Below are 15,106 nucleotides of genomic sequence, written 5' to 3'. Positions count from 1 at the left end.
CTTTTCAAAAATTAAATTTTGGTTTTTATAATTATAGTACATATGTATGTGATACAATTTTATGTATAGCATAATTTTTATTGTATTAGGAGGGGAAGGCTGATATTTAACGTTTAATGTAACGTTTAATAGCAGACTTATTAGCTACAGGATTCATTAACACTTTGTATTTTCCTAAAGAATTCATATCTTAGTCTCTTAAAGATATTGAACCGTAGCGACCAAAATTTATCCATAATCAGAAGTTTTGTCAAATCCTTTATACTTTAAAATAAAAATAAATTATCTTTAAATATATAATATAAAATATATCATAAAAATAATACGTATATCGACATATTCTAGTATCTAGAACATACTGATTCGACTTCTATTTCTTTTCTGACAGTAATAGTAATTATTTTTCTGTCGAAGTAAGTACGAGAAGTACAGAGTGGAAAATTTAATTAAAGAAAAAATGGTTTCATATTTCCGATTCTTATGATACACTAACGGATGTAACACAACGCAAATATAAAGTTTCTTAGAAACTTGTTAGAAATTTTACACGGTATAAATACAATTTGTTCTATGTTTTTAACAGCTTTCAATGCCAATTTTCGTTGCTTCGTTTATTACGCCTTTCTACGAATTCAATTTATCACAAATAGCAATAAACGTGTCAAACGTTTCATTTCGAACTTTTTAAATGTAATTTAAGTTTGCAGTATACGGTGCTTTCGATCGAAAGTGTTGGACAGATCCAAGGTTTCGTTCCTTTCACAAGAGCGACAGCATTTTCGTTTAAATGCCGGCACGTCGCAGTAACGTTTCAAACTTGGTATAGAGCAAAATCGATTCTTGTCTCTCCAGCAACGGGATGGAAATTCGATGGCCCTGGTTACGTGCCCCGTACAAGAACGTATTTCCGTCTTTACGGTTGGTCCGTCGCACCTGTAAAACGATTCGTTTTCCGGTGGAATGCAACGGCCTATTCGCGACTGTATACCCTTTCCGTTGTTCTTCGAGCACTGTAAAAAGAAAATACGATGCTCGAATACTGTTCGAAATTTCAAATATTCTAAAATAAATTCTTTTCTTTTTATCGATCGTTGACAGTCGCATCTTCCACTATAATTGGCCGTTATAGCGCGTTATTAGTACACTGCGGATTTCTACGCTCATATAGAAAATTAAAAATTGCCAAAATGTTGAAGATTATCCAAAGAAGAAATATCCAAAGTACAACAGCCGTCTGTAACAGTTGCTAAGTAAAACAATTATCTACCGAGCTTCTACTTTTTACATTATCTTCTAGAAAATATAAATTTGCATAAAAATCCGCAGTCTAATTATCAATAGACGTATTTAATTGGCAGATATTTCTGTAAATACATATAATCTACAAAATATGAAACTTAGTATATTGGTTTTATCTATCATTTTTTTGTATCTTGAAATATTCTGCATACTTTTCAAATCGCAAGTTGAGCTTTGTATTCCTTCTTAACTAGAGAATTTACTTTAGACATATTAACAAATGTTCATGAGGAATTGATTTCAATTTCTATGTCAATGAACCATTTCCTTATTGTTCCTGTTTAGCGCTATAAACTCTACAGCTGTTGCATGCTTTTTCTTTCAACATCCTCTTAATACTATCTACCTTGAAAGTAGATATCAGACTGTAATTTCTCACCGAGGACCAATTCGTAAATATCCAATGTCCAGGACACGGTATCCTATTGCATTCTCTGCTACTCGTAGGCATAGGGCTGGTTTCGCATATCGATGGCTGTACCATCGTTCGATACACTTCCAATTCGTTGTTTCTATTTACCTCTGTACCATTAAACCCCGAACGAACGCAGTAAAGTTGTCGTAATTGCATACCAAACCTTCCACACGTGGTTGAACACGCTTCCCACGGACCTGGTAGCCATTTGAAAGTACAACTGTAATAAATCAGACAAATTACTGGTCAACTTGTTGCCAGCACGTATCATCGCGTGTACTTTCATCGACAATTTTCAATCTCATACGTAGGACAAGCATGGAAACGTGTGTTAGCGTTAGTAAAATAACAAAGTGCCGATATAAATAAATATAAAGCTCGTCTTTTTCTTGTCCCTCCAACGTACAAACCTACTTTACAAACTGTATATACATGATACCTAAAGACGTTGCACTTCTCTATCTCTTGAATCGGTTTGCTTGTCAGTGGACATTTTCTTCGCGACACTATTCTTCCGGTTTCCTCGTCTTTGCAGACTATCATCTTCTGACGCGTTCCACCGCCGCAGCTGGCCGAGCAGAAGCTCCAACCTCCGAATAGCCATACGTATCTATCCTTTGCATTCCTCTCATCGCGATTTAGCGAATATTCCAAGGAAACTGAAGTCGAGATTCCTCGTTGTAGTACGTTTCTCGGCACCACCAGCTACAAGAAGTAAAATTGCCGATATCGGTAAAGCCTGAGGAATCAACGTACGTTCAGATACGGATCGAATATATTGTAATTATGGATCGTGGATTTGTCACGTAAACTATTTCATATCTTTGTTTGCGTGGAAATTACGTACTTCTTTTTCATGCTCTCTATCATACTATAATATTGCATAGAGATTTGTCTCTCGCGATATAAATATTATTAAGAATTACTGGATTTTGGATATTTTACTTTTGCTGTGTATTATGGTAATCGGTAAAGAAAGTTTGATTCGCGAGAATAAAATATTAAAAGTTTATATCTCTTACCAAAATCACGACATCCTCGAACGCAGTACCATCTGCCTGTATAAAATACGTGTTATTACCGCGTCTCTGAACGCGAAAAGCGGCACCTTGTACGATCGTTAAATCTCGCTTACGAGAAGCTAGATTCTCCTGCACGTTGCGTCTTCTCCTACCGTCTCCTATCACGATCGTTAAATCATCCGATTGGAAAAGTCGAGAGCCAGCCATCGAGATGTTCATGTTCAAATTGTGGGCGTCGCGTGGTATCACAGCGACGCGTGTCACCTCTGAAAGAATCACGAAGCGGATAGGGATTAATCGTAATAATAAAAAGATGTAACAACAAGCAAGTTATTGATCGTAGAATCGACAGAGAACTATGCCCCGTAACAATTTTTTATAACGTTCGCGGATATTAAACGGATTTGTAGATATTATTTTTCAACAACGTTCGAGAAGCAATTTTACAATTGAGAACGATCGCGTATCATTCCTCTCGCGTTTCGAAGTAAATTTCTATTTTTCCATTCAATCGGATTTCCCTAAACGAAAAGACCACGTTCCTAACGCGTTTGACTTTTACTTAAAAAAATTCCCTCGTGAACCGAACAAATATCAAAAGCCGTCGTTGAAATTCGTATCCCAAGGATCGTTGTGTGCCATGTTCAAAGAATAATCAAGTGCTGATAAATATACGCGATAAGTCGATATAGAGGTTGCTTGACGATTAATTGACTCGTCTCGCTGTTGCACGTCAGAGGATTTAAATCAAAAACGAAGAGGCGCAGGAGTTTCGTTCCTCCGGGCGAATTGAACTAGCAACTAATCGCTCCGCTCTCGCCGTTCCTCTCCTTTTAAACTAATTAAGGACGTTGCATCCCTCTCCGCTTGCTCGACTGTCCGACTTTGACGGAAACTTCATCGCCACTTGCAACAACTCAATTTGAACGGTGACTGGACTGACCTCGTCGAAGCTTCCGCTGAAACTTGTTGACGATATTCTCGCAGCTCGAATTGTCACCATCGCACACTCCACACGTGTCCAACGCTTTCTTCGACCCTAACACACGGTCGCATCCCATCCGATGGCACTCACCCTGCCGAAGAAATTTCATTTTTCATCAGTAACAATTAGAAGAAGGAAGAACTTCGACGCGCGGGTCGAAACAGCGACGAGTCGCGTTTTCTCTTTCGTTGAAGTCGGAGAAAGACGGAGAGAAACGTGTTCGCGTCTTTTCTGCGACTGCAGTTTCTTCTTCGATATGTACGAACATCTCTCGTTATTTATCGTTTCTCACGAGCGCTTACCACAGGCAAATATCGATCCTTTGGAATAAAATTCATTCGTTCGAAGATTCGATTTAAACGACTGAAACGGTCGAGCTGGTAGAAAAGGGAAAATATATCGTCGTGTTAAGTGGAACCCGGATCTTCGCTGAAATCGAGTGCCAGGTAGCGCAGATGTGATTCGACTGTATCAACTTGTGCCGAAAGTTTCCTTCGTTTTACAATTTCTTCTTTCACATTGGTTTATCGAATTACGTATCCAAAGTGAATATTGTATCGAATTGATACGTATGAATTATGTACGCATATTCGTCGCATCGCTACGAGGTGGATCGTACATAGTTTGATAGAATAATATAAAACGACGAACGTTGCGCGTTTGTTATTTGCTTGTAAAACGAAGGAAGCTTTTCGGACAGCTGGATACATCAAACGAGAAAGTCGTATGCGCATTGAGACTATGGTTGTTAAATACCAAAGGTCGTGTTTCTTGGTAAAACCATCGTTTTACCGGATAAAGGTCTGTTCCAATCAAGGCGGTAGCATCGATGGTAGATTTGTATTCCCTCGAAGTTAAAACAGTTGCCGTGAAAGACGTGGGAAATGAAGATAAACCATAAATATTAATAGTCGATCGTTGAATTCCTCGCCTGGTTTTCAGCAAATCGCGTTCCTACTACGCGAATATAATTCTTGATGCGTTTTGACGATCTGTATGTTTGAACACGTTGAAGGATACGGGGATTTACATAATTGAAATACCGAGCATGCTGAGCTGATCCTCGCTCCACGGAAGCACACTTCGCGTCTACGTATTACAAACATTTTCGAAGCACGAACTTTCAACATTGCAGGATATACTTAAACACCTTGATACAGCTTAGTTTCTGCGATAGAGTGTGCCATTCCGTCGCTGGAAAAATTACTTTGTATCTTTATCGACAGTTTTGACAGCAGTGGATTATTCTCAAGTACGTTTGTCCATGTGAAGATAATACAAACACGTGGAACTCCTCTAACGTACAAGATTTGAAGAATAACGCGCAATGCGTCGAATAATACGCGTATGGGAAGCGCAAAAAGATACTGTTAATTTTAATTGTTACCTTGTACGATCAAAGCGATAGGAAAAAAGGGAAGGATATCCTAGGTCTGACAAAAGACAATCTGTCGTTCGTCCATGTGAAGATATTACAAACACGTGGAACTCCTCTAACGCACAAGATTTGAAGAATAACGCGCAATGCGTCGAATAATACGCGTATGGGAAGCGCAAGGAGATACTGTTAATTTTAATTGTTACCTTGTACGATCGAATCGATAGGAAAAAAGGGAAGGATATCCTAGATCTGACAGAGGACAATTTGTCTCTCGTGAAATTGCCTGATTCTTAGCGTTAATATTATAGCTGCTATTAATTGTTATAGGCAATAATAATTATCATCCTCTATTAAGCAGAAAGAAGGAGACCGTATTTGTTGTTCAAAATCTGCAATCAAAGAAATCGTAGATTTAGAGAAGAGAAAGGAGGAGAGAAGAAACACGTAAGGAAATCTGCTAAAGAACGATTCGTATTTAAATGGAAGCAACAGATGCAAAGATAAAATACCATGTCGAAATATTCGAGTAACTGTACGTAAACTGTTTGTACTCCAACAAGTTCCGACAAATTGAGTTTTACTGTACTTTCAATCTTGTTATGGAACGTTTCACTTTACCTGTATACATATATTCGTGGATCCGTAGGAGCATGGTGTGCCATCGATCAAGTGCTTCCTGGTGTGAAATATCTCGCCTGTCTCTTTGCTTTTGCAGATCAATCGACATCTCAAATTCTCCTGATCGGACACGTACGGCAGCCAGGTCACGTCGTTGCTGGATCGAACTCTTTCCAGATATAAAATATTACCGAGTTTGGTACACTGTTGAGCTCTGAGGTCGACGGGAGTTAAACACTTGGGTAGGTCGCAAAGTCTGCAATCATCGCTGGGACCTGAACAATATTTCCCGCCGTAAGCAGGCCTTTGAACAAGAAAGCTGCCTTCAATAGTCGAGACACGAACGTTTTCTACAATATTCGTTTCAAAATTCTTCCCTTCGCTCCGATAAAATGCCGAGATATTCTCGCCGTCGTTTTATCATGCGTTTCAATTTTTCTTTAAATCGAATTTTAATAAATTTTGTAAAGTTTCCGCTTGTAGCGTACCATCGAAATAGCACATCCATTGTTAAAAAAGCGAGCGATTATTCGTTAGGGAATAACGAATAATTAACGTATTCCTCGTTTGCTACTGAATTTTGAAACGATTCGAGAGAACTTGAATTACAAGCGTCGCTATTAGGTAATCCGAATACTAACAAAGGTTTATTGCATTTTCGCGTTCGACACTGCACTCCTACTCCGCAAGTCCTCGAACATTTCTCCCAGCTGCTCCAAGCGCTCCAACCTCCGTCTCTCGGTTTATTTAGTATTATACCAAAATCGAAGCTCTTTCTATTCGTCGACTGACATCGACCGTTTATACACCACTGAAATATTTATACTGTACTGTATATAACGTGTATTGATACATGATAACATACTAATCGTTTTTACTATGGTACGTTACTTATTCGCTACTAATTATCGTAATTAATTAAAAAAATCGTTTCCTTGCGAGATAACTCTTTAACGCGTCCGCAGTGAGAGGTGCAACGAAGGATCCATCGCGACAGTGATAAACGCGTCGATTAAACAGGGCTAATCGTTCATTTCGTTTTCCTTATATTTATCATTCATCAGTAAACTGCAGGTATCTATGAATACGACTTAAAAAGTGGACTCTAGATAAACAATTGTTCCATTATTATTTCATACATTTTTCCACGTTATCTCGGTATCCTGTGCATCTTCTCGTCTGCAAATCTTTTTTACAAATGTAAAACGTATAAACGTAAAATTCCGCGGTCTAATTATTAGTAACCAAGCTAAACCACCTGCTGTCGATTTACCTTCGAGTCACCGCATAATGTGCCCTCCAAAGGCGGTCCCTTCTTAGTCTTGCAGGTTTCAGACACGTTACTGTTACCGCACCAGAGACGAGAACACGGTTCCGCCACATCGAAGGTCTTGCAGTGCTCGTAACTGAATTCGATGGAAAACTCGTTATCGAAACACCGAGCAACGATAATTCGCGTATGAAACGTACCCTTCGCCGAATTCCATGCGACACTGCTCGTCCATCGTAAACGTCTCGCGAATGGTGTCTCTCAGTTGGGAGAGGCCATCGTGCTTCGGCTTATTCGACAAACAGGACCACCGTCTGCAAGTACCTATTTTAGGAGTATGTAATTCTAAGAAGGATATTCTTGTGTAGAACGAGCATCTTTACCTCACTCTACGATGGAACTCCTTTTTTGAGCATGCGGACCAATAAAAATGATGGAACGTGGCAGCGACCATCGGTGCCATTACGCTTCCTCGAGATCCCTCTTCCTTGCACGCGTTTCCGGTCGTTTCGTCTCCGTCGTGAGTCAGACCTAGACTACGGGAAACACGTTTGTGTCGTTGTCGAAGCGGACAAAGAAATAATTTTGTTGGCGTTTGTCGGAGATTACGCAAGAGCGGCTCTCTTGGTAATTTTGTGCGAAAAAAACCGTCACAAAGCATTCGTTGTCCTCGTTATCTCTTTCTCAAGTACTTTCGATCGCTGCTTTCTTTTTCGCACCATCAACTTTGTACGTTTCTTACGTGGAACAACGCGAGTCTCATCGACCAACGCGCAAAGAAACGCGATTCTGTTCGGAAGAAACATCGTTCACCTTCGTACGTTCTTTGCGCGTTCATTTGCAAAAAAAGAAAAAAAAAGAGAGAAGAAAAACTAGTAACATGGAAACCTCCTCAACGAGCTCTCGCTCTGAAAAGGTTTTTTCATACGGTAAGCGATTTTCTAATATTTCTAGATTACAAAGTTCGATGCTTCTTTCTCTTTGGTTCCTTTAATTTCCTGTTTCGTCATTCCTATCGTGCTATTTACTTTCTATTTGAATGCGAAAAATACCAGCATATCGTGTATGGCATCTACGCAACAGCTAATGGAACCTTATAATATTATTTTGCAAGAGGACGATCGAGTTGCGAGCCACGGTTTCTTTTGCTCGCAACGAGTACCGTACGATGCGATAAAAAGAAATTTGATGTTGAGAAACAGGGTCAAGGTCAACTTTGCATTCCACTTTTTTGAACAAATCTCCGTCGATCCAGAGGTGTAGAATTCCTCTATACTGTGATTTTCCTACAATTTTCCCACACCCTCCATGTAGGGAATAATGAGAATGTGCTAATACTAAATATAAATATAAATACAGTATCGCTTTTGTCAGAAAAAGTAAACGTCATTTTTTAGAGACAAAAGCGAGGAACGAAACAAGAGGATCTAGAAGAAATTTATGTTACAAATAGATAGGAATTGCAAAAGTGCAAGAACACACGTAATACGCAAAAATCTATAGCAGATACAAAGTACAGTACTCGTTGTAATATTCGGTTACGATGATAGGTTCTTCTACCTAGATTTCATTTTTGAAATTATTTGCATAAATACGCGCAGTACACGGTCTCTGCGTAAATACCCAGGCCAGTTATAAATATTTCAGTTTGCCAACGATATCCCAACATGTAGGGCACTCACATGTGTGCTACTTCGTGAGCGATGATAAAGGCGCTGGTCAAGCCTTCGTCTCGATTTAACGCGCACGATCTCGCGGGATCGCATACTCCTGACACAGGTGCGTAACCGGAAGGACCTCCTATATCTAACCGCGTCAACCATACTGCAACATCGTGATTTACGTCCTTCGAGGACAGCATCTTTCTGTTCCATTTGTTCACGTTCTCGAGGGATCGTCTGGCATCGCCACGGCGGACCTACGACAACGTTTCATATTTTCTTAATAAAAGCTAGTAAATATTACGAATATATTATGTTTATTATTATATCATGTATTATATATTATATATAAATATTTGTCAGTGATAATAAATATATATGCAAGTAATCGTGTTGTTGATAGTAATCGAACGTAACTTGTAACGCTATTGGTATTTTAATCTTCCTAAAAAATGTTGAAAATTCGCGGCAGCGCAACTTTTTAAATCGAAACATTTGATAAAGTTGATAACAGGGTGGATTCGATACCAGAGAAGAATAGCAGAAAAAGAAAAGAAAAAGGAATCGCAAGTGTCGTATAGTAATACGTCGCTATGATATTATCGTAGATCTGTAACATTAAATTAAGATTCTTAAGGGATAAAACAGGTTTGATAGTCGATTATACAGATATTTTGGAAAATTGTTTACTCGGAAATTTGTTTCCAAGGGATCGTTCACGGTTGTCCAATTTAACGAAATGGAACTCGTCGCGTTTTATCGACCTAAAACGTCATGCGCAGATATTTTGACCTATATAATTTAGATACTATACTGTACAGATAAGTGGGAAATAAAGTAACCGACATTCGCATACGCGTATCTCAGATAGTTACTATTTTATTTAAATGATTTAATTTAATGGAAATCGCTTACCATACCGTCTCGTTTTTCCGCGTATAAAATCATTCGTACGATCACTAGAATCATGTTGGATTCGAGCGATGGGTCCATGTAAATTGCACTGACCTAGGATTAAAGTACAGATTACAAAAATGTAACAGGCGTTAAAACGGTATTACACTCGTACAAATAAATTATTATTCAAAACTCTCGTAAATACAATGTGTCTTATATAATTTTCCTACTTTTATTTCTTATATTTGTCTTAGGAAATGTACGTTATTAATCAACAACATTGAAAAATCAATTACCAATTCCATTAGGATAAACTATTCGCTAAACTTTTTCAAAAATACACGTACGCTTTGTATATTGTAAACAGAAAGTACAGAGCTTTTATCCGAGTACACGATCGAGATGTTTGAAAGCAAGTAGCGTACCTTAAAAATACAGAGATACGCATAACTTTGCTCTATGTTTCCCAGTTGTTTGCGTACATATGTACGAGAAGGTATTCTATCATATATCTAAGTATAGTAGCAGAATTGCGTTCGGTATTACTTACGATGTTTAAAAGAGCCAAGATATATTGCTGTACTCGAATTCCATGAAAATCTACCACGGAATAATCGGCAGCTATTCCAAGCTCTAGCCATCGTGGCGGCAAATCTTTAGCTGCTGGTCTTTTCCCTAGAAATGTACTAATCGACTTATCTCCGACGAAAATTAGAAAATCTATTCGACTCGTTGATAGCTTAAACGCGTGATTATTAAAAGTACGTATAGGGCAGATTAGTATGTGCGAGCAAGTATCTGTGGAATAATTATTTCACAAGTATAATTTCAAAAATATCAATTCGGTATCACCGTGAATTTCGTCCTGCAAATTTCCTTAAAATTCTTGACAAATTTTGGTGAACGTATTTCTCGAGTAAATTTTTTTATTTTTCTATTTTTCTATTTTTTTTTTTTTTTTTTTAGATTAAATTAGGCAAGATGTAATGCTTGAAAGTTAGACGATAGACATTAATAGACAGAGAATAATAAAATAAATTATAAATAGTGAAATATAGATGGACGCGTAGAAGATTAAGCGAGAGTGGAACGCAAAAGGGAGAATAATTGTAAACCGAGTTCCTTTTAAGGTTGAAGATAAGCTATTCTTATATTATAAGCTGTTGTTATTACTTTCGTACAGGGTAGATTGGAATATCGGTTTAATTTCTTTCTTTCAGTAATATTCGACGTTTGGTTAATTTATTAAGCGCTATATTACGCGTGGTAAGTAGAAAAGCAACGATTGTAGAAGAATAGCATTTGAAAAAATATTTGGCTTACTTGATAATCTGTTCCTTTGCCATTTAGGGCCAGAAAAGTATCCAATTTCCTCGGGATTTACGTCGATCGATAATTCTTCCACCATCGTATCGTTGTATTCTGCGGGGACATCGTCTTTTTCATCGTACAGAATCAATTTCTCAGCTTCTGGGTATTCCACGTCGAAGACGTCACCGGAAAGATTATAAAATCCCTGAACATCGTGGCTTAAGGAATCGCGTTTGCTTCGTTTCGACTTTCTCTTACTTTCCTTAACTTCAAATTTATTCGATTTCCCTGTAACCGAATTATCAACGTTTTACCACGTTTGCCTGTTTTATCTTCCCTCCAGCTACGGCATATTTCTCCAGACTCGTCGCTATTCCCGTTACGGATAAAATGAAAAAATAGCTGCAAAATTTCTGAAATTTGAAATACGACGATACTGGAACGTATCAACAACACAGGGTATCACAAAATTGTGCCAAGTCGATGTTCCAGTTGTTAGTTTGTTGAATTCACACCACCGATGATTAAACGTATTACGCTTTAATAGAAAATTGAATTTCCCAATGGGGAAAATGGAATTTTACGACGGACAATTCAGACAGATATTCCTCGGTATTGTAAAGCAGCCAGCTTTCCATCCGTAGAAAAGAATACTATCTATAAAAGTGTCAATGGAAATTGATCAAAGTAACGTCAAACAAACTCGTTTAAACGGCGAGGTAAATAGACCAATTGCTTTTAACAAAACCGCGTATCGTTACTCTTAACCGTTTTACTTTTAAATATCAATCGGCGCTGTTTCTCATTAAAATTTCTATTTAAATCGAGCGAGAAGCACAGCGTAACACTTGGAATTTTCGAACATGCGATCGCGACGTCAGATTCTTCAATTTCGATACAAAGACGTCTCAGAGCCTTCGACGCGGGGAATTTAATTAAGAGAACAAATAATTTGTTTATAAACTGCCAGTTACGTGCCTTGAATTTCCGATATATGCAATAAATTTCATTGCAACTTGACCTAAGTGGGTCATAAAGTTGCAACCGTGTAGACTGTGCCACGTAATTCTATTGCATTCAATTTTCCACGTTTCCAACAATTTATCAAATTAGAATTTATCCGCGCATTGTACAAAACTTTCCATAAAAATTGATTAATAAGCGCAGATATTTAGCTCCTCGTATTCTCGTAAGACAGATTTTTAATCTGTGAACAACGACTCATGGAAACGATACTACGATGGATTTTCAATTTAGCAAAATTTCTTTCCATTTGATATTGACATTCAAATTGTCTTTCCTTTATAATAAATTAATTATATAATTAAATAAATTTATTATTCGAACCGGTATTAAGATACAGTTCGAGTATACTCGATAAATTTTCAGACTCGATTTTCCGCGAAGCTAAGTTGAAAATGAAAACGTTTTATCCTATATTTTTTCTTCATTTTCCCACAAGGATTCAGGCTGTTCTCGCTTTTAGACGTTGTTCGGTTGCATCCTGTATATACGGGGTGTCCCAAATTTAAACCGCCAAACTGTAAGGGCTTGGTCTACAGATAAGAAGAAGAAAGAAGAAGAACTTTATATAATGCTCGTCAATGGACGTTTCTTTACAGAGTTACAAACGAGTAAAACAGGTAACGACGCGTTTTCCATCGCAGCATGCAAAGGTTCGCTGTATTATCGTGTCAGCGCAGTTGCATGTTTTTTATCATGCGGCAACGAGCCCGTGTCGTTAATAGCTACAATAATAATACAATAAAAAATGATTACCTAGTATCTTTGATTGGTCGTTGGAGAACATTGTCCGTGTGCTCGAATAGAAGCCTGACATCGATCAACGATGGGACTAATACGATCTCGCACACACAATTTCTGACGATTCGATCGAGTTCCAAGAACCGCGTGTTTTTACTCGTTGCGCTAGTTGTTCGCTCCAGAATAAACCTTCCGTTTTACAGTTGTAAAACCATAAATACAGAAAAGAAATGCTGACGAAACTCTGATAATACGGTCAATTGTCGCGTGTCGTAGAATGGAAAATTCGTCGTTACTCGTTTCATACGTACGATATTTGTTTGTAACTCTGGAAAAACGCGTTTATCGACCAGTTTCGTACGACGTATTTTTCGGTAAATACTTACAAAGCGGACAATTTCGCAGTATTCAACGGCTTTGAAATATGTTTGCCAAGGCCAATATTCCGAACAACATTTTCCTGTAATACGCGTATCGTCGCTCTGCTTTAGTTTCCGCGATGTTCGCAGGAATTTCTGTCTCGACGACAGCGATGATTTCGATGATCGAGTAGTTTCGCTTTTCTCGATATCACGGCTAAAGCTTTTCCTACCTCGAATAACGGCGACGCAACGCAAAGCTTCGTACGAATCGTATCTATCCTGTTATTTGATACGTGAATTTAATTCGCGGTAGCCTCATTGATTTTTCTTCCCTGTGCGAGTTGAAAATGATTATCGGAAATACGTTAGGTCGGCATGTATAAATGTACGGACACGAACGTCCGAGACGTTCGTCTATGTCAGAATGAAGCGTAATCGTAACGTAAATCGAAGCGAAGTCTTGTGCGAATGTCACGAAAAGCAAAGCCGAACGACGGTAACACGTACAGGAAACATTTGTTCAAAATGACTTTGACTTTGGCGATATATTTCAAATTGAAATCAGCTAATGGTCGTTCGCTTTGTAAATGATTCTTCTTTTCGCCTGCAGATTAAGCCCTCCCTGTTTGACGGTTTATACACCCTGTATGCGTTTGTAATTTTTACACGCATATATATATTCGCTTGTACTACGACTACTGTCACAATCTATATATGGTATTATCATATCGACGCTATCAGTTCTTACAGTATCACGATCAGAGTCAAGTTCAGAGTAGAAGAACCAATTAACGACGGATCGCAAAGTAAGAAGCTTATGATATAATCGACAAGGAAATTGGTAGATCGATCAACCGACCACCTATCCATCCAATCGTCTAACGAAAGATGAAAAGCCATCGCGATAACGATCCTTCTCACCTGCAGGGTTTTCCGGATTCACAGACACGAAGCTCGAATTCTCCCTGATCGACCACCACCTTTCGTTTCTCGGCTGAAACATCACATGCTGGCCATTCGTCAGTGGCTGCACGCAGAACGATCTCTGCCCGATCAACATCAAAGCGTACACCTCCTCTTCGCATATCGTCACAACGACGAAGGAACTCGCGTCTCCTTCCAAGCTGCCTTGTCGAAGATCGCAGTTCGCTTTGGCGTTACGACGCTGGGACTTGGTTTTACCCTGGCGCACCCAATTTACGGTGAAATTCGACGACAGTATCAATCGATCGTTGGCCACGGTCCTTAAGGTCCAATTGCTGATCTCGAGGAACACCGGCTCTTGGTGGAGATAGTCGCGCCAAGTTTCTCGGTCTTCTTGGGTCGATCTTCTGTTCCGCGCGCTTTCATTCGGGATCACTCGAGGGTAAACGATCTCGTACTCCTGCAAGCTTTGCAGAAAGTCGCTCATTCGCGACTTAGTAGCGATCGTGCCGAGCAGCCACGTGGCGAGGAGAAAACTGGGAAGTTTCGATTGCGTCATGTCTCGCGCGCTTTGATCGAAATTTCAATAGGATTTTCTGGCTACCCGAAACTCGCCAGGCATGCTCGTTCACTCGCAGACGTAGTTATCGCGATGAAAGGAGCTAGTTCGCAGACCCGATATTCTCATTTCATTTCGCCGTTTCGTAACGCGTTCGAAACACCGTGTCATATAGACGCGGATCTGACGATACTCTCGCGATCTAACATTTTCAATGTCTCGCGCTTTATCACGTAGCTCCCGTGCAAGTAATACGAAGGCGAATCGTTGGTTTTAATACACAGGGTGTTGTTTGATCGATCGTATAATGGAGAAAGGAACGATTCTATGGTACGCCAGAGATAAAATGAAATCATAGAATACAATGGTTTTGTAGGTAGTGCTTTGTCGCGAAGATTAACCGTGAATATTTGTACCACGACGTATTTATACCAGATTGATATAGAGCGACGAGTTTCGAACGACGAATCTTTTCCAATTTCCTTCGATCGTCGTCTCTAGGCGCACGAAACTGCCTCGTTGAATTCGAACGTTTCTTGATTTCCTTCGACGTCTTTCAATTTCTTCTTTTTTTTCTCAATCGTCGTTCGCGTTCTCAAAGCTGTCTTCGAACAGAATTCTTTGAACGACTTCCAATT

General features: G+C 39.0%; 1 protein-coding gene across 1 annotated transcript; it reads right to left on the bottom strand.

Annotated features, from left to right (window-relative positions):
* Positions 1 to 461: 461 nt before the first annotated feature.
* Positions 462 to 14,877, bottom strand: LOC139985483 (A disintegrin and metalloproteinase with thrombospondin motifs 1). The gene is made up of 15 exons (XM_071999948.1): positions 13,907 to 14,877; positions 10,872 to 11,147; positions 10,099 to 10,223; positions 9,567 to 9,659; positions 8,673 to 8,908; positions 7,374 to 7,526; positions 7,191 to 7,304; positions 6,994 to 7,126; positions 6,362 to 6,531; positions 5,721 to 6,024; positions 3,680 to 3,812; positions 2,737 to 3,002; positions 2,154 to 2,419; positions 1,679 to 1,934; positions 462 to 1,010 (listed from the first exon to the last, which is right to left on the bottom strand). The coding sequence occupies exons 1-15, from the start codon at positions 14,466 to 14,468 to the stop codon at positions 696 to 698; spliced, it is 3,402 nt and encodes a 1,133-aa protein (XP_071856049.1). The 5' UTR covers positions 14,469 to 14,877; the 3' UTR covers positions 462 to 695.
* Between the last annotated feature and the right edge of the window lie 229 nt (positions 14,878 to 15,106).

The sequence above is a fragment of the Bombus fervidus genome, chromosome 3, assembly GCF_041682495.2.
Source record: "Bombus fervidus isolate BK054 chromosome 3, iyBomFerv1, whole genome shotgun sequence".
In the NCBI taxonomy this organism is placed as follows: domain Eukaryota; kingdom Metazoa; phylum Arthropoda; class Insecta; order Hymenoptera; family Apidae; genus Bombus; species Bombus fervidus.
Note: the sequence above shows the minus strand (reverse complement) of the source record. Positions and strands in the feature narration are given on the sequence as shown.